This window comes from Pseudoliparis swirei, chromosome 7 (genome assembly GCF_029220125.1).
Source record: "Pseudoliparis swirei isolate HS2019 ecotype Mariana Trench chromosome 7, NWPU_hadal_v1, whole genome shotgun sequence".
In the NCBI taxonomy this organism is placed as follows: Eukaryota; Metazoa; Chordata; class Actinopteri; order Perciformes; family Liparidae; genus Pseudoliparis; species Pseudoliparis swirei.
Window position 1 is genome coordinate 1848139 of NC_079394.1, and position 18012 is coordinate 1866150.

The 18012-nt window shown below is 42.7% G+C and overlaps 1 protein-coding gene across 1 annotated transcript; it reads right to left on the bottom strand.

Annotated features, from left to right (window-relative positions):
- Positions 1-47: 47 nt before the first annotated feature.
- On the bottom strand, positions 48-7145 carry fam219ab (family with sequence similarity 219 member Ab). The gene is made up of 6 exons (XM_056419575.1): positions 6917-7145; positions 5487-5586; positions 3798-3906; positions 2779-2859; positions 2630-2684; positions 48-1641 (listed from the first exon to the last, which is right to left on the bottom strand). The coding sequence occupies exons 1-6, from the start codon at positions 6992-6994 to the stop codon at positions 1483-1485; spliced, it is 582 nt and encodes a 193-aa protein (XP_056275550.1). The 5' UTR covers positions 6995-7145; the 3' UTR covers positions 48-1482.
- Between the last annotated feature and the right edge of the window lie 10867 nt (positions 7146-18012).

Genomic DNA, 18012 nt, shown 5'->3' on the forward strand with positions numbered 1-18012 from the left:
CTTCTTTAATGCTGATGATGCATTGCAAAAAAAGATGATTCAACCTATAAAGTTAGAACTGGGAGTGCTCCATTAGCTGTGTTTATTTATTGTTTTCATACACCGCACTTAATAACATTGTTTAATACTGTAATGGTAGTGTTACATTACAAGAAATTAATTTAAAGAAAAACAAGTATCACCCGTGTGAAAAGAAAAAGAAGCATAACTTTATAGACAGCAAACTAAATGATCAAGATGGCAATAAATACACACACATTTCAAATCTCTCTGTACTTAAGGCATAATCTAATTGCAATTTATCAGCTGGTTAAGAGAGGGATTGGTCATAAATGAAGGATCTTAGTGCTCCAAGTTAATGATCCTCGATGTTCCAACTCATTAGTCCAATGAGATTAAAAGATAGTATATCACTCTTTATGTTGGCAATATACGTATGCATGCATATGCATGTAAGTGAACAATTTAAAAAGGGAAAACAGAAATGAGGTTTAGTGGGCGAGTAACACAGCAGAGTTGGCTGAAAGATCTGAGGCCTCCGCCGCCCGTTTGGCCGTGATAACATATCAATCATGTGAGCATCATGTGTTCGATGGTTGTGGCAACAATATATATTCTTCCCTTTTTGACACAGTTCATATCAGATAAGACACTGTCACTGCGATGCAGGAAAGAGGAAACCGATATGGGCCCAAATAAAACAAATTAAAAAGTGCAAATTCAAAACAAGTCAAGCTAGGGCCACAACAGCAGCGTGTGATTGCACAATATAAATGGGGGGGAAAAATCAAGTGTGCAATGAGCCAATTTGTTATTATTTTCCTTTCTATTACTCAGTCCAGTGTTCCACATGCAATTTGTTCCTCAGCCATTCATGTTCATACATTAATCCCTATACGGTACTAGATATCCTCTATGTAGGGATACCAAGACTGCAGTCCAAATATCCCCATGTCAACGCAATCATACTTATCCCTCAATCCTAAAAAAGTAAGCGTTCAAATAAAAAGGAACAAATAAAAAAAAAACTAGAAATATGCAACCCATAATTCAGTAAGGTAAGCAGACCAGTTGAGTCAGAAGTTATGATGGTTCTTATTTGTCAGGGAAAGGGAGTTCACTTTATAGCATCAATTTACCTTCCGTTTCACGTCCTCTAATACGTGTGTTACACCATGATCACCAGAAGAAGGGCTCTCAAACACAAGTCCTACCATAGGAGGAAACCAACACTTTTACTCACATTTGAAATAAGTATTTCATATTTTCAAATATGCTCCGTCACCTAGATTTGAAACCAAATATTCCATGTTAATTTGATTATTTCTCATCACCATTATTATCGCAGCACTTAACGGTCATTACAATACTCTACCAATGCCTCTCTGTCACCACTGTGGCGGCGAAGTAAACTCACAGCAGATGAAGATTGGGGGTTATATTGTGTGGAAACGGGAAGGGCAGAAGGTCAGAGGGGTGAGGTTACTGTATTTGACAGGTGGTGGAGGAGGTTGCCTGGCAACACATGCAGGTAGGGTTGACTGATTTGGGCAGGATCAGATCCAGGTCCTCGTCGTCCGGGATCTCGTCGAGGCGGTACCCGTCCTTCAGCAGCTGGATGTTCAGATCCTGATTGATTTGCTGAAGAAGGGAAGACAGACAGAGGAGGTTGGTTCCAAACCCCGGGGACCGGTACCATCTCACGGAGCACACCTTGCTCGTGGGCCACGGCAGCATTGGACTCAGTTTGGGTTCAGATTTGATTCTTTTCAGAGAAAATCTTGAAATAAATTTCTCAATGCTGATCGTCTGTTTTCGTGTCTGTCAAGTAAATGTACTATAATAGGAATGTTAAATGGACTTGTACTTGAGACAGAGTGTAGCAAACGTGCCTCAATGAAGGATGACAGATTTATAAATAAGAATACTTTGGCTTTCGGGTCAAAGCCAGCAGATGGTTAGCTGCGCCTGGTACACAGACTGGAATGGCCTGGCTCTGTCCAAAAGGCAACAACACCTCAAAAGGTCACTAATGATGCTGTTATATCTTGTTTGCAAAATCCATAAAAAAAAGTAGTTTTGTGCCAAAAAAACACATCTTCCTCCAGCTTTATCACATCTTGACAATACACACTTTACAAATCTTTAAAGGTATATGTTTGAGCTGGAGTGGTAACCATGGCAAACTGATTTGGGGCACTTTCACAGATGGCTGTACGGATCATCACTTGGAGTTTTGTCATGAGTGAGATGACGACTGCCGTCCGGCATTTTGATATAACACACAATAAACCCACAAGGCCGAACACGTCAGAGACAGACCGGGTATTTACAGGGTGGGAAACGGGACTCCTGGGGAATAAATGTGATGTGCAGAGTTTGCAGGAGCGGACACCTGCTCTGTGTCTCATGAACATTTATGTGCAGGTGCATCCACAATACAAGCAAGCGACACGGCAACAGAATTACCATGCATAAGTAGGATGGATGTAGATGGGTTTGCTTTGAGGTAAACGCCTGGCTCCTGGCCTCGTGACCAACATGAGAGATGGATGAAAGAAAGTGTGTGTGTGTGTGGGGGGGGGGGGGGGGGGGCTGAAACAAAAACGTGCCGCATCGCATGTCTCACCTCAGCAGAGGAGTATCCCGATGATGAGTATCGAGACATATCGAAATCGTCATCGCTGAAACAAACGACACGGATTGGGTTATCATGTGTGTGTTTGAGGTGGTCATGTGACCGTGCATGTCTTAATGTGTGTGTGTGTGTGTGTTTACCTGTCTGTGTCCAGCGCCACCAAGGGCTTCTCATCTGGGCTCTGGTCTAAAGAGGAATAGCCTTTATTGGGCACTACCAACCTGCAGGGAGGGAACCGAGAAAGAGAGTGAGAGAGAGGGACCGAGAGGGGGAGGAGCGAGAGAAAGAGGGAGAAAATAAATGATCAATAACAATAAGGGTGGAACAGGACTCAACCAAGATGATGGAGGTCAAATGGATTCACAAACAGGAAGAGCTGAGTAAGATTGGCAAATATACTGAAACAGTTACGTCTGTTACTACGGTTACCACAGAAGCATGAATGAGGTCTGATTTATAACATTTTACACACCCTAAATTAATACAACTGTACTCTTGCCAGCCCCACAGAAAGACATGAGAATAAAATACATCTGTTCTCTCCCATGGGAACCCGTTTCTGTGGTCAGCTGTGGGTAGAAAAACCTAACACTGCAATACTAAACTAGAATAAGAACTTCAGTAGAGTTTATTGATATGTTTCAATGACTGTTGTTGTGTAATTTCATCTACTGTATAATGTCAGATTATCTAAAACATGCAAGTCAGAGCTCAAGGTTCGAGAATCTGGGTGACGCCTCGGTTTGGGTTTGAACCTCTGAAAGTCCAAGTCCCTGGGGGTGGATAAGAACCTGAGTAACGGGCCTCGATTCAGGTCTGGATTTAGGGGGTCCACGTCCCTGTGTTCGACCTGGTAGATCAGTCCCAGAATGAGGTCATTATGCCTGCGTGTGATTGGACCACAAAGGCCGGGAATAATGAACGCCTCCTTGTGTGTTGTGTATAAAGCTCGTGGTAGATTATTATTCTGCACTATCGGCAGACTTCTCTCAAATTCGGCCTCCTGTTTGACGTGTACCTTTAAGAATAAACTGAATATTCTTGCAAAGTACAGTGTCACCCGGAGATTCTTCTTCATCATGAAGTTCTTCAAACCGCCTCCGGTCGACGAGAAGAAACAACACTGCAAGAGCTAAGAGAGACAGGCGCCCCGTCTCACCGTGTTCTGGCCATCACGTTGTTGTTCTTCTTGGGCTGCTGGTTGACCGGACTGCCGACCGTGTTGCCGCTCTTCAGTGACCCCTTCCTGGCCAGCTCTCTCTGCTTCTCTGCACAACAACACACAAACACCAGCTGACCTCCAGATGAAGAACAAAGTAGACGACGGATTGAGTTGGAGCTAAATGTTAGTTTACAGGACAGCTCCAATGAAATGTTGTAATGTACTCATGCAAACAGTAACTGGTGTTAATGTTTGCACCGAATAAGTCCTTGACAATCCAATATGGGGGATTGTTTTTGAGCGTTAAATCTCTCCTTCCATGACGATGAACCACCGGCTTTGCGGCGCAGCAGGAGAAGTGACATCATGGCGGATCAGATTCTTCAGTTCCTGCTGATCAGGCAGTAACGATCACTGCTGTTATGACTATGGGGGTTGCTTAATGTAATACAATACACAATTCACAAAGCACGAGACACTGGCTCTCGTCTCTGATCCCTTTTCTGATCCTCGTCACATGACTCAACTAATGCCATTCGTCTACTCTGAGACAGCGATGAACTAAACTATAATTACATTACATCACATGTCATTTAGCAGACGCTTTTATCCAAAGCGACTTACAATAAGTGAATCAACCTAGAGTACAAACTAAGAACAACAAGAATACAGAAAGTAACATTTCCTCAACATAGTCGAACTCCAAAAGTACCATAATAAGAGCCATTTAAGTGCCACTGAAGTGCTAATCTGTGTTTCAATCCAGGTATAGCCGGAAAAGATGTGTTTTTAGTACATAATACATCAGCGACACTAGAACAGGTTGTATCTCATGTATAGTGTGTCCCCACTCAATGGCATTACACTTTGAATCCAGAAGTGTTGAAGGTCCATCAGATGCAGATGAGAGGATTTTCTATCTCATGGTTACTTGAGGTCAGAATCTATTCACACAAATGAGTTTAGGCAGAATAACAATAATACAGTTGTTGCCCTCATTGTGGACTGACTTGTAATTTGTAGAATACATATAGAATAAAATGTACCTTTCAGCGACTGACATACACATGTGCCAGGGTTCTCAAAAAAGAATCCTTATGTCAGTAAATAGTTTACTCTTACTGACTCTTAATGTTTCTTCAAGGCTTTGGCAAATAAAGTTTAACAGTAAAAGTCAAAGAGACCAGACTCTGTCCAAGGTGCTGAAAAGAGCCTTTTAGAAAGGACTGTGGCTCTTTTATTTTTTAAGAGATGAGAGCTGAAACATTTTTAGTATGAATTGATTAGAGAACAGTGATCATTATTATTTACGTTATTTTTCAGGCAAAAACCAGCAGCCAAACCTTTGCTAGCTCCAGTTATAAAATGCAAATATTTATATTTCCCTATATAGTAGTTTTTACTTCTATTTTGGCAGCATAATAAGGATAAATAGAACCTAAGGCATCACAACACTCTTGGTTTACTGTATGAATTAATTTTTCAGAGAACTTTTCTATCACATTGTGCAGATGCCATCATCCTAGGAAACACAATTCTGCAAAAGTGTTTCTTTTGTGTCAAGTGATGATGCCACATCTGCACACACCAGTAGGTGATGCTTTCCAGAACCTATGACATCCAGTAGATTACAGGATGTGGTTATTCCCAGACACTAAGCCTACACATACCGACGCTCTCACTCACCTATTTTCATCTGCAGGGGGGAGGGCTTGTAGATAATAGTGACAGGTTCCCCCTCTCTGGGGTCGGAGACCGCCTCTGAGGCTGTGGACGAGGCCGGGTCCTGGAGACAAACGAGACAATGGCACGGGCAGAAAGACGAGCAGAAATGTTCATTACTGATGCATTGATGAATAATTAATGTATTTTTGTAATGCATAATAATGTCTATGCCGAGGCAATGTGAATACAACAGTTCATTAATAGATACAATGTAAGCAAGAGTCTCTCTATCTAGATATACATACATATACATATACACATATATACATCCACATATATATACATATATAAATATATATACATATATAAATATATATATATATATATATACACATATATATATACATATATAAATATATATACATATATATAGAGTTGTTTACAACCTAATAAGTCCAACAAACATACTTCTCAAGAAATATGTTCTATTAACCTTTATTGGGATTGTTCATAGCTGAGATTGAAGTTGTGATTTAAAATATAAATGACACGTTATTTGAACGTAATTGAAGTGATTGAAAAATACTGAAGCTAAAAAGGGATCCATGATTCCTTCAGGTTGCTTTAGGACAATGTGGAGGACTCCTAGAAGTCCCTGAATACAAGTTTGGGGAAACGTTCCTAAACAGTCACATCTGATATCCAAAGGGCACAGATATGGACAAAAAACATATATCAACGAGGGCCCACAGCGGAATGAATGGATGTGTGGGGCCGCCTGCAGGCTGCAGGTCAGACTGCTGAGGGTCTGGTTCTCTGAGGGTCTGGTTCTCTCGTGGCCCCGGCGGGGGGCTGAAGAGGCCGCCCTGCAGGCTGCAGTAACCCGGGCCCCCCGCTACGGCCGCGGAGCGCAGCGCCACATCACTCACACTGGGTTTAAATCAAAATGCATCGCTTTAACGTGTCATACAAGCACAAACGCGCATTTAAATAGAGCTTATAAATGACGCCAAGGCGACACAAGCAGCGTTCAGCCGCACGACGTGCTGCATGGATGCTGCTGATGGAGCAGCGGCGCTGGGATGGGATGAGCTTGTTTTCGCCAGACATGACGGATGCAGCTCACTACGCAGCAGACCGGACGCTGCTTGCATTACACAGTGAATCAAAACACGTCTGTCTATGAGCAAATACATGATCCTCTGGCGCGTTACACTGGCATTTCTACATTTTAATGGCGTAGAAAAAACACTTGAAGAAAATGCCAAACGGTACAGCCAGTATTAGCCTACGCATGGCAGGTGATGGATCCGTCTGGATCCCAAAGCATAACATTAGGCATGGAAGGCCTCACACACGAAACATCCGAGAATAACAGCGACATTACAATTTAATACAATGCCCAAGCATTGATATATTGTTTCCAACAGCAGCCTCCACAAATAACTTACCAGCGGCTGCATCTCCGCCTGCATCTCCGCCTCCTGCACGGCACTCGGCACTTGAAATTTATCTATTTCTTCCATCATTTCCCTCTCTTCTCCTAAAAAAACGAATTCTTGGGAACTGGTCGTTTCGACGAGTTATCGCCGAGATTGTGAGAAAACTGTGGACTCAGATTTGTAACAACCTCTTTAGATCTCCGGTGGCGAGCTTCATCCCAGCAAGCAGGAGGCTATGTCGGAGGTGGTGTGACCAGTTGGGTGACGGGGACTCTACCACCCACTTCCGGGTAGGGTGTTACAAGCTCGGGTCCGTTGATCCAGAAATGGCCCTGGGAAGAGGACCGACGCGGTCCCCAGATAATTGAGAGAGTGGTGGAAGGTCCATTTACTCAAATACTGGAGACTACTTGTCAATATATTTAGGAGGCAAATATTGTATTTCATTTATTATATGAATGACATCAGTTGAAGTTAGGCGAGTACTTTGCAGATTCGGATTATTGATAGGACATGTAATTAAAAATATATATAAACGTAGCCTAATAAGATTATATTTTCTCTATCTAAAATTCACAAGCTATCCAGCTATAAGTAAATAATAAAATGATCCCAAATTTTCTCAGCATTAAAATAATGTTAACACATTATGCATCAACAATTATAATAAAATAGCATCATCCATATTTTTCGTATTTGGACCAATCTACAGGACTACTTTAAAAAGGTGTAATGTGTAAGACATGTCCACATACTCCAAAGACATGGGAGTCCATACAACCTAAATTCATAGTCATCAATTTTTAAAAGAGAGGGGAAAAAGACGACCAACAACCAAATCCCTGAAACACTGAGAACTGGTCAAAATAACCCTCCTATGTATAGTCACTACATAGCAAGCCTAGTTTAGGCCAGCAATGGGCAGGTGAGAGTGATAGAGCCGACGAGGTGAGTGTGACTAACAGGTGTATAGAATAAACTGATGAGGTGGGTGTGACTAACAGGTGTACAGAATAAACTGACGAGGTGGGTGTGACTAACAGGTGCATAGAATAAACTGGTTTGACTAACAGGTGTACAGAATAAGCTGACGAGGTGGGTGTAACTAACAGGTGCATAGAATAAACTGGTTTGACTAACAGGTGTACAGAATAAGCTGACGAGGTGGGTGTGACTAACAGGTGCATAGAATAAGCTGACGAGGTGGGTGTGAGACAGAGTGGGAGGAGAGAAGGAAAGTTGGACTAAATAAATGTTCTCTTTTCTGCCACTTTGGATTTAATGCAATAGACAAACTATCCAAGCTCACAAGGATGATGTCCCCCACCTTTGAGTTCTATAGGCAGGAATAATGGACATGTATCTGATACCATAATGAGTAAAAAGATACTTAAAACCTCAAGTTACAAGCACAATATGTGTACAGACATACATGTACGAGTTTATCTTTTGAACTCGGTGCATCTTTAAGTTCCTGCAAGGAACTTTCATTATTTTGCAGGTGTTGTCGGTCCCTATGAACAAAAGCAGTTGTTCTGAGCACCAGATTCCCTTTAGAAAACGCCTCATGTTTGTGCAGCAGGTGCCTGGCAGTCTGCTCCAGTCCTGATGCTGATCCTCTTGTGCCTCCTTTCCCGAATGTTCAACACATAGTTGATTTGTTCTTTAAGAGCTTTCCCCTGAGCTGCACCATGCTGATAGCAGGGAAGGTCAAGAATTGATGAGACTACTCAATCCAGGCGCTCACATGCGTAGATCGCTATTCCCGCTCTTGTCAGGGAGAGAATCAAATCCCAAGATTATCAAATCAAGATCCAGAATCCAATGGTATTTGAAATGCAAGCCTGTATAACACATACATTGTGTTTTAATTTGTGTATAATGATTCCTTCTGGTCACATGACGCAGACGTGTCTGGCGATGTTTCTGGCGATATCCCCATCATAGTCTGTGTTTTTCTCATTGTTTTTGGTTCCTCGGCTGAAACAAGAAGCAGCACTAGCTTGATTCTGTACAATACGTTCCATTGTTGTGCAGTAAAGGCACAAGGTGTCAGTGTTGTGAGAAGGAAATATATGTTCACATTTTATTTCTTAACATGTTTCAAATGTAGTGCATATTAAATGATGAACTAAGTGTTTTTTTTATAATCATCTACAAATGAAAGCGATTCAAAATGTAATAGGGATTGCATAGTTACTATAACAGGTTTCAAAATAACAGTGAATTTACATTTTATAGATGAGCACTTTATTGCAACTGATTTAAAAGTTGTGTTGCATGTTTGATATTGGCAAAACGAAATATATTTAATGTATTCAATTCAGTTTATTTGTAGAGCTCATTTTCACAAATTACAAATGTGTCTCAGAGTGCTTTACAATCTGTACATATAGACATCCCTGACCTTTGACCTCACATCGGATCAGGAACAACTCCCAAACAACCCTTCAGGGGAGAAAAGGTCAGAACCCTTGAGGAGAAAACAGAGGAGGATCCCTCTCCAGGATGGACAGGTGTCATAGATGTCATGTGACCAGAAGGAATCATTACACACACATTAAAACACAGCAACAACACAATGAAGATGACAGAGTGGATGAAGAGTTGGTCGTGATGAGGTCTGTACCAGCGCCGTCATGGCTCCTCTCATTCTGGCATGGAGGTTTTCCAGCAGGGAGGACCAGCTGTTGCGATGTGAGGAGCTCGCCCACAGACTGGAGGGCTGAGTGGATCCCCTCATCTGGGGATGGGTCTGAGCCCATTTTAGCTTTCCAGATAGTGAAGTAGTAACCCGCCTGTTACCTTCAAATTTACTAACATCTTTTACCCTTTTTGACCCCAGCAATTAAAACCTCCAGAAAATGATTAGAATTAATATTGTTTCCCAAGTTTAAGTGCCAGGTACTTTATGTTTGTTTGTTGATACCTAAATAGCCCTTTAAATAAATAAAAATGTTGATATTTCTTCTATGTTTTACACAGTGAAATACAGCCTGGGGTCAAATTGAGCCCAAAGAACACCGATGCGTACAAGTTGTGTTCAGGACAGTGAAAACATATCATCATGTTCATTTTATGTTTCCCAGTTGTCTCCAATAAATTAGGAAAAGTCATGAACTATGAAGCAAAAATTATGATTTTTTAGAGATGCTAAACATCGAATGGGATCAAATTGACCCCAAAGGTAACAGGAGGGGTGGACTGAGTGGTGTGACTCTGTACTCCTTGTTGCTTGTTTTGTATCGATGTCATTTCTTCACCCAGTTCTCTTCCTATCACGTTTGACAACTTGCTGTCTTTTAAAACGTACAACACAAAGGAGGCCTTAAAGGCAAAACTATACGACATCCTTTCTCTAACCGGAGATCTCCCTTCGACAGTCTTAACTACTCTGAACATTGTCTAGATTTTCTTTGCTTTATTTTGACCAGCTGTGTGTGGTCAGTCACCTCACATATTTGATTCATATTTACTGTTTGCAAAGGGTCTTTTTTTATTAATGAAGTTGACTTTGCAATTACCTTTAGGTAACAATGTATGATATTTATTTACAATACAATATTTCCATGCATCCATCCATGCACCCATCCATTTTCATCCGCTCATCCGGGGTCGGGTCGCGGAACAGGCCCAGCAGGCTGACCCAGACTCCCCTCTCACCCGCAACATTTTCAGCTCATTCCGGGGGACTCGAGGCGTTCCCAGGCCAGATGGGAGATATAATAATCCTCCTAGTTGGGCGTGCCCAGAACACCTCCAGTGGGAGGCGCCCAGGAGGCGTCCTGATGAGAGGCCCAACCACCTCAGCTGACGTCTTTCGACATGAAGGAGTAGCGGCCCGACTCCAAGCTCCCTGCTGATGTCCGAGCTGCTTACCTCCACTACGGCTCAGCCTGGCCACCCGACGGAGGAAACTCATTTTGGCCGCTTGAATCTACGACCTCGTTCTTTTGGACCCCGGAGTTCATGAGTTTGAGTTTAGTTGGAAATGCCATTTTTAAGCCATAGCTAGAATGCATAGTGCAGTCTGGGTTTGGTAAAGAGGTGATTATCATGAATAGACTACTATATATCATCTATATAACTATAGAGTTATAGTAGAAACACCTGTGAAGCCAAATTGTGTGCAAAACAGCCACCATTTTTAATAAAGTAATTACTATTGGGATGGATGAATACTTCCTTGGAGAAGGGTGATCTAGAGGTCACCAATGCCAGAGGTAGATGGTCATGATTTAGACACCAGCCTTCTTCAGGGAGATTAAACCAGTCTATTGTTTTCTCTATATTTGCTGCCCAGTAATATCAGAAGAGAAAGTCCAATTTAAGACCGATGTCTTTGTACACTTTACTTCTCCGTGGTTGCTTACCATCCCATAACAAGCTTATAATATGCTTATCCAAGGTAGTAAAAAAGAGGAGTTGCAGGAACACCGGCAGACATTGAAACAGATATAAGACACGTGATAAAACCTTCATCTTAATAGAATAGACTGCCTGTTAATGAAGCATTGATGGGTTTCCATTTGTCGAAGTCTGTCTTTACACGTGGTATAAATGCCCAGATATTTGAATTCACAATCACACTTGTAAAAAGGCATTTTCTTTTCTAGATACCTTATTGCCAACGTGTTTAGAGGGGAGCGTTCACTTTTGGAGTAATTTAATTGATATCCTGATACCGTCCTAAATTGCCTACGTATTTTAATTAATGCAGGAATAGATTCCACCAGGTTAGAAATATAAACTAATGAATCATCAGCATATAGCGAGACTCTGTGCTCAGTGCTAAATCGGTGAATTCATTTAATGATGGGGGATGCTTTAGGAGGAACGGTTAACAGTTGGACAGCTAAGGCGAACAATAGGTGACTAAAGGGCAGCCTTAATGGGTACCTTGGTATAAATGTTCTTTAAAAGGAGTCTCTGTTCCGTCAGTCTTAAAAGTGTTTGTATGCAACACATTTATTTATTATATTAATACTAGAAACCTCAGCTGCAGACAGCTCAACAACCCACCATTTTAAAAGTCAATAAACAGCTGTCTTGATTCAGGGATTTTAATTAAAACAAAATAAATTACTCAATTAAATTAACAGCTTCGAACCAATTGATTATACACCAGGGACAAAACATAATATGTCCAATGAAAAACCTCAGGAATTGATTCATAACCTGGGCTCTCTGACTGTGAATATAGGTCAAATGGTCTATTCATTCTAAATGATATTACTGAGGTTGAATATCTTTGTTAATGAACATTTAGAATCACTGAGTTGAACCAACTTTAAACAACCTCAGTCATCACTGTCGTGCAGCACGGCCATGGCAGCTTTCTGCCGTGGCACTCAGAAACCTGTCTGCTAGAATTTCTTAAAATAAATAATCAAGTACTGTACAACATTTGTGCAAGTCAACGTTATGTATTATATTTATTAAAATGTTTGAAAGAGTTGTCATACACTGTGGTAATAGTACTTCCATCACTGAACCGCAGCAAGAGTTGATTCAGTGTGTACATTGAAAAACAACAACAAATAAACATGATAAACTTCACAAAAATAGGATTTATTCCAGGACTATGGCATTATTCTGTCCATTCCTTCTGCAGGGCTGGTGACAAGTGCACTCGATACGAACAGTTCAGATCAAACCTGAACTACGGAGCACATTCATTATGCATTCTGGGGAACATAACATGACCTCTGGTAATGACCGCCTGCAAGCATTGGAGATGACTGACACATTTGATTGCACATTGTCCTTACCTGGAAATGCCAGCAGAGAGCAGCAATAGCATGCTCTGCTGCACAATAATGGAGAGGGCCTTGGCAGCAATCAGCCGCCGCTGCAGCCAACATCAGGTGGGTCCGGCTCACGCCAGCACACAGGACACGTGTCTCCAGCAGGGGGCAGTGTGATCCTACAGGAGGCACACAAGCTGGACGCAGGACGAATGACAATGAGGTGTGTGGAGGCGGGTCAAGTAGGTCGGAGTGTTTTCGTGTGCTAAGTGCAAATAGTTTGAGGTCCACACTTCCATATTAATGATATACGAATGTCTGGTGGTCAGTTTGTTGCACTTTGGAAAAAGTCAGACACTGCAAGTATGGGAAAAATAGATCATTCTCTCACTCCTGTTTCTTACAGCTCATGCACACTCACAACGTTCTTTTTTTTTGGTACCCCTTCATGTCACGCATGCTGCTCATGCTTTTCCTTTCACGGCCATTATTTGAGCTTTCATGCCATGATTTAACCTCAGTTGACAGAATAAACATATACTGTATATTATCTAAATTGCTGGATGATGTCAGAGCTGCGTTGTAGTCAAAATCAATTAAATGACTGTGAGTCTCTGTGAAGGTAATTGTGATTCGTGTTCGTGACTCCATAGGAGTCCTGCTATGGAGATCGTATTAAGTATGATTAGCAGAAAGTTCTCATTCATTATTCATACATCAGAACAGTAAGATACCAGAACACATGTATCATCCCTGCCTCAAATACTTAATACCTAATATCATATTCAACCATAGACGGCTATGTGCATGTATTCACTCTGTCTTTTTTTCACACACACGCAAAATGTTTTATTTAAAATGAATTAAAATGATATATTACATAAGATTGAAATAGTAAAATAAAAAGGCACACACACAATTGCTGGTCTTGTAGTGCTCCAAACCAGAGACTAACATGTATCCCTCTTGTAATTAGGATAACACACACACACACACACACACACAAACACACAAACAAACACATTTGACCGGCCACCCACCACTCCCCCCAACCAGACCTCCCGGCTGCTGCAACCCCCATCATCTGCACCCCCTGTGGACCACTGCCCCCTCCTCTCTCTCAACACCTTCTTCCACCAGCACACTCGGCTCCTCATACACATTCCACAACACACCTCCAACCCACTCCACCCCCACACCCCACCCACCCCTTACCCACCCCCAGAGGGAACTGAGGAGGAGTGAGAAGGAGGTCAGGGATCAAAGTCAGGCAGGCTCAGCACATCCAGGCCCTTCCAGCTGTGCTCCAGCACAGCGCAGACGGAGGGCTGACACATCTTTGCTGAGAGAGCTACCACAGCTATGAGGCGTCAGTAAAGTACGCCCCCCAAAACCAGGCCAGCCACCCCCCGGCCAAAGCACCCCATACCTGGCGGCGGAGCAGACAGCCCCTGGCTGGCCTCACCTGGGCTGGTCCGCGGTCATCCTCCCCCCTGGTCCACCCATCCTGGACCTCCCGGACCTTCCACCTTGGGGATGGCACAGGGGATCTTAGCATCTCCTCTTCCTGCCTCAAAGATGCCTCTCTCTCTGGAAAAGGCTGAGAGCTTTCTGTCTTAGAATCAGTGCCTTCAGCACCATCTAACTTCTTCCGCACACCTTTGCTTCTCAGCAAGACAAGCTGGACCACCACCTGACGGACACCCTGCACATGGGATGGACCCACGTCCTCCTCCGGTTCTGGATATGAGTGGCGGGTCGGGGTGCGATGCGCTGCCCACAGGAGCAACACAACAGGCTTCATGCCTCTTCATCTTCTCTCCATCTACATTACATTCACTTCAACACTCTGAACCATGCTTCCTTCTCGCTGACTCTGCCCGATGACTCTGCAATCGTCGGCCTCATTTCATGACGATGAACGCTAATACAGAAATTAGGAGTGAACCAGGACTTGAACATCAGATTAACTCCAGTAAAACCAAGGGGCTGGTGGGTGGACTTCACGGGGTAAACGCCCTCCTCCATGCCTCCTGAGCATCCAGGAGCATCCAGGGACTAGAATTTGAGATATAAAATCCTGGGTATTCCTTGGTGTTCACTGAACAACAAACTGGACTGGTCCGACCACATACATGCACTTTAGAAAAGACACACAGACAACTTCTTTTGCTGAGGAGACTGAGTCTTTCGGGGTGCAGGGTGTCTGAAGACCTTCTTCCTTCTTGTCTGGCATCAGCCTCTTCTACTCTTCTGTTGGTCTTCAGCAGCAGCACTGCAGCACACAGAGACATGAGGAGGCTGGTAAAGCTGAGCGAGCTTGGCATGGGCAGAAGCCTGGTGGAATGGAGATGTGGGGGAAGGAGGGTCCATGATGACTGATGTCGTCCATGATGAGCCATGACAGCCACCCATGCACCTCATGAGCGACACTCACTGCCTGCACGTCACCGGTCACGGCTGCTGACTCATCCCCTCTGAGGAGAATACCGCCCCCTCTCTCTTCCTTGTGTTAGTTTTCACTACAGCTGAGCTCGGTCTCTCACTGACCCACTTCACAAACTTGGGTACTTTGGTCACTAGTCAGTTTATCACTTATCACTCTACTACAGGTGCAACAACATGCTGACTGCTATTACTTTTTGTTTATATTATATATATATATTATATATATATATATACTTTCACTTTGTTTTTAATGCGATGTTTTCTTTTTAATGCTTATTATATTACTTGTGTCTATTTTATATTTCGTTTTTTATCGGTAGGCTATACTACTGATCTGATCCTGTAATTGAGGACTAATAAATACTGCCCATGACTCAGTATTTGCTCAGCTGCAGATTACTGACCCCTCATATTATTATTAGTAATCTCTCTGTTACATTTTTCCTGATCCTTCTAGAACACCATGCTGAGTTAAGTGATATTCTTCCATCTAAACTGCCATTGGAAGATCTGGGATATTGTTCTGATGCTGTGTAATGCATTCCCAGACATTGAGGGATGGAGTGCCATGTCTCAGCATTAAACCTGCGGTGGATCAATGGGAGTGTGATGGCCAGCAGAACAGATGGATGAACAAGATGGATGCTTATTCAATTGTTTTCTCTCACTCGTATCACACATGATCACTTTATGAACTCCTGTCTTGAGAATATCTGATTAGAAAAACCAGGGAGGGGAGGAGTGCAGTAGTTCACACACAGTGTGTGTAGGAACATGCTGACCGTAACATTCAGCTCACTGTGGGGTAGATCACTGGATCGGTGCTGGGCAGCCTGCATGGGTCTGGCACCAGTCTGGTTAGAGGGGAATAGAGAGACAAGGAAGAGGAAGAGAGCCAGAGAGCGAAAGAAAGCAACTGGCAGGTGGATCAATAGAAGGGAAGCAGATAAACAGGAAACAGATGTAGAGCTGCCTTTTTGATGATCAGCTTCAAACCAAAGGCCCCAACCATCTGTCCCAAAGTTGCTGTAAACCACGTTTTTACACACGCATGCATAGACATATTAAAACAAATAACAAAATAATATTCCACTGATAATAAACTGAAGAAGTGAAAAACAATCTAGTTCCATCTTAAGTGGTAAGAGAGCTTTTTAGATGCTTCACATATATATATAAAAGTACTCTGAAGTACAAATATGTCATTGCAAGTGAGCATTCTGCATTGCAATTATTCAAGTATGACTATTTACACTTAGCAAATTACACATAAAGTATCAAAAGTAAAAGTACACTCTATGCACACTGAATTTTCCCATCTTCTTTTTGTATTATCAACATAACAAATGCTTATTGATGCATTTTTTTAAATGTACCCTAATCTTATTTGTTTTATATGCTGCAGTTTAATCTACCTCAGTATATTGTATTTTAGGGGATATATTGTAATGCCGTGTTCCGTTTCTCCTGTTCTCCTCTGTTTCTCCTCTGTGTCTCCTGTCCTCTTGATTGGTTAATTCCCTTCACCTTCCCTCAGCCACTCCTCTGTCTTAATTGGTTAATTCCCTTCACCTGCCCTCAGCCACTCCTGTCTCCTTGATTGGTTAATTCCCTTCACCTGCCCTCAGCAACTCATGTCTCCTTGATTGGTTAATTCCCTTCACCTGCCCTCAGTCACTCCTGTCTCCTTGATTGGTTAATTCCCTTCACCTGCCCTCAGCAACTCATGTCTCCTTGATTGGTTCATTCTCTTCACCTGCCCTCAGCGACTCCTGTCTCCTTGATTGGTTAATTCTCTTCACCTGCCCTCAGCCACTCCTGTCTCCTTGATTGGTTAATTCCCTTCACCTGCCCTCAGCCACTCCCCTGTCTCCCTGATAGTATCATGCCGTACACCTGTGTTTCCCCCTATATATAGTGCCAGTCTTTCCCTTGTCTCCTGTCAGTTTGTTGTCTTGATCTCAGTCTCTAGTGCAGGGCTATTCAACTTCAGTAGCAAGTGGGCCGAATAAGAAAATCACGGGGGGTGTGAGGGCCGCACAGAATATTGATAAAATAATGGCTAAAAATGAAAAACAGTAATGTATATTTCCACAGGTAAACAGTCACACACGAAAATGCGTCGGTATTGTGTGGCAAAAGTGTTGCGAACAAGCATCAATATAAACATGTTTCAAAGTGTAAATATCCGCTCAAGGTAACCAGTTGTTTCAGATCCCTTCAACCAAACTGTTCCCATGAAAACATAAGAAATGTGACTAATGCATCAATATATAAATTACTTGAGCTGAAACTAATATCTGGTGGCGCAGTGCACAGGCTGCATGTCTTTGAGTTCAGACTCCTTTTGCGTGAAAGGGATCGAAACCAGGTCGGGCGATCTTTTTATTTTTATTTTTTCGAAAATGTATTTCTTCATCCGTGGCTGTGATGCGCTGCTCACTTATACAATCGTAATCGCCGAAATGGATATGAACGGTGGCTTAAAGATCTCCAGCAATATGTTTGTGAATGTGTGACGAATCTGGTGCGCGAGACAGAGCCCCGCTGCAGATGTGAAGAGAACACAACGCACGCGCAGGGAAACCAGTAGGTCTGAAAACCAGTAGGGGTGTAACACCGGCAACCAACACGGGTGCGTAACATAAAGATGTAACCATACAGGTTTGGTTGAGGCAACAGTGAAACTCAATGGCTCTGGGTTAGATGTCTCAATGTATAAAAGAGGCGTGTCCGTCAGTTTTATTTTTTCTTACCAAGCTATACTGATTTGCAGGCAGTCTTGCGGGCCGTAGTTAAACTCAAACGGGCCGTATCCGGCCCGCGGGCCGCTTGTTGAATAGGCCTGCTCTAGTGTCTCTGTTTTGATGTCTCAGTCTTTCTTTGCATGGTGATTCCTAGTGATTTTTT

Excerpts from the sequence above, each read along its gene's own strand:
- fam219ab (XM_056419575.1), bottom strand. The coding sequence starts at position 6,994 with ATGATGGAAGAAATAGATAAATTTCAAGTGCCGAGTGCCGTGCAGGAG. Across the intron at positions 2,860-3,797 it reads AACGTGATGGCCAGAACACG|GTTGGTAGTGCCCAATAAAG; the intron begins GTGAGACGGGGC and ends CCCTCCCTGCAG. Across the intron at positions 2,685-2,778 it reads GTGGCGCTGGACACAGACAG|CGATGACGATTTCGATATGT; the intron begins GTAAACACACAC and ends CGTTTGTTTCAG.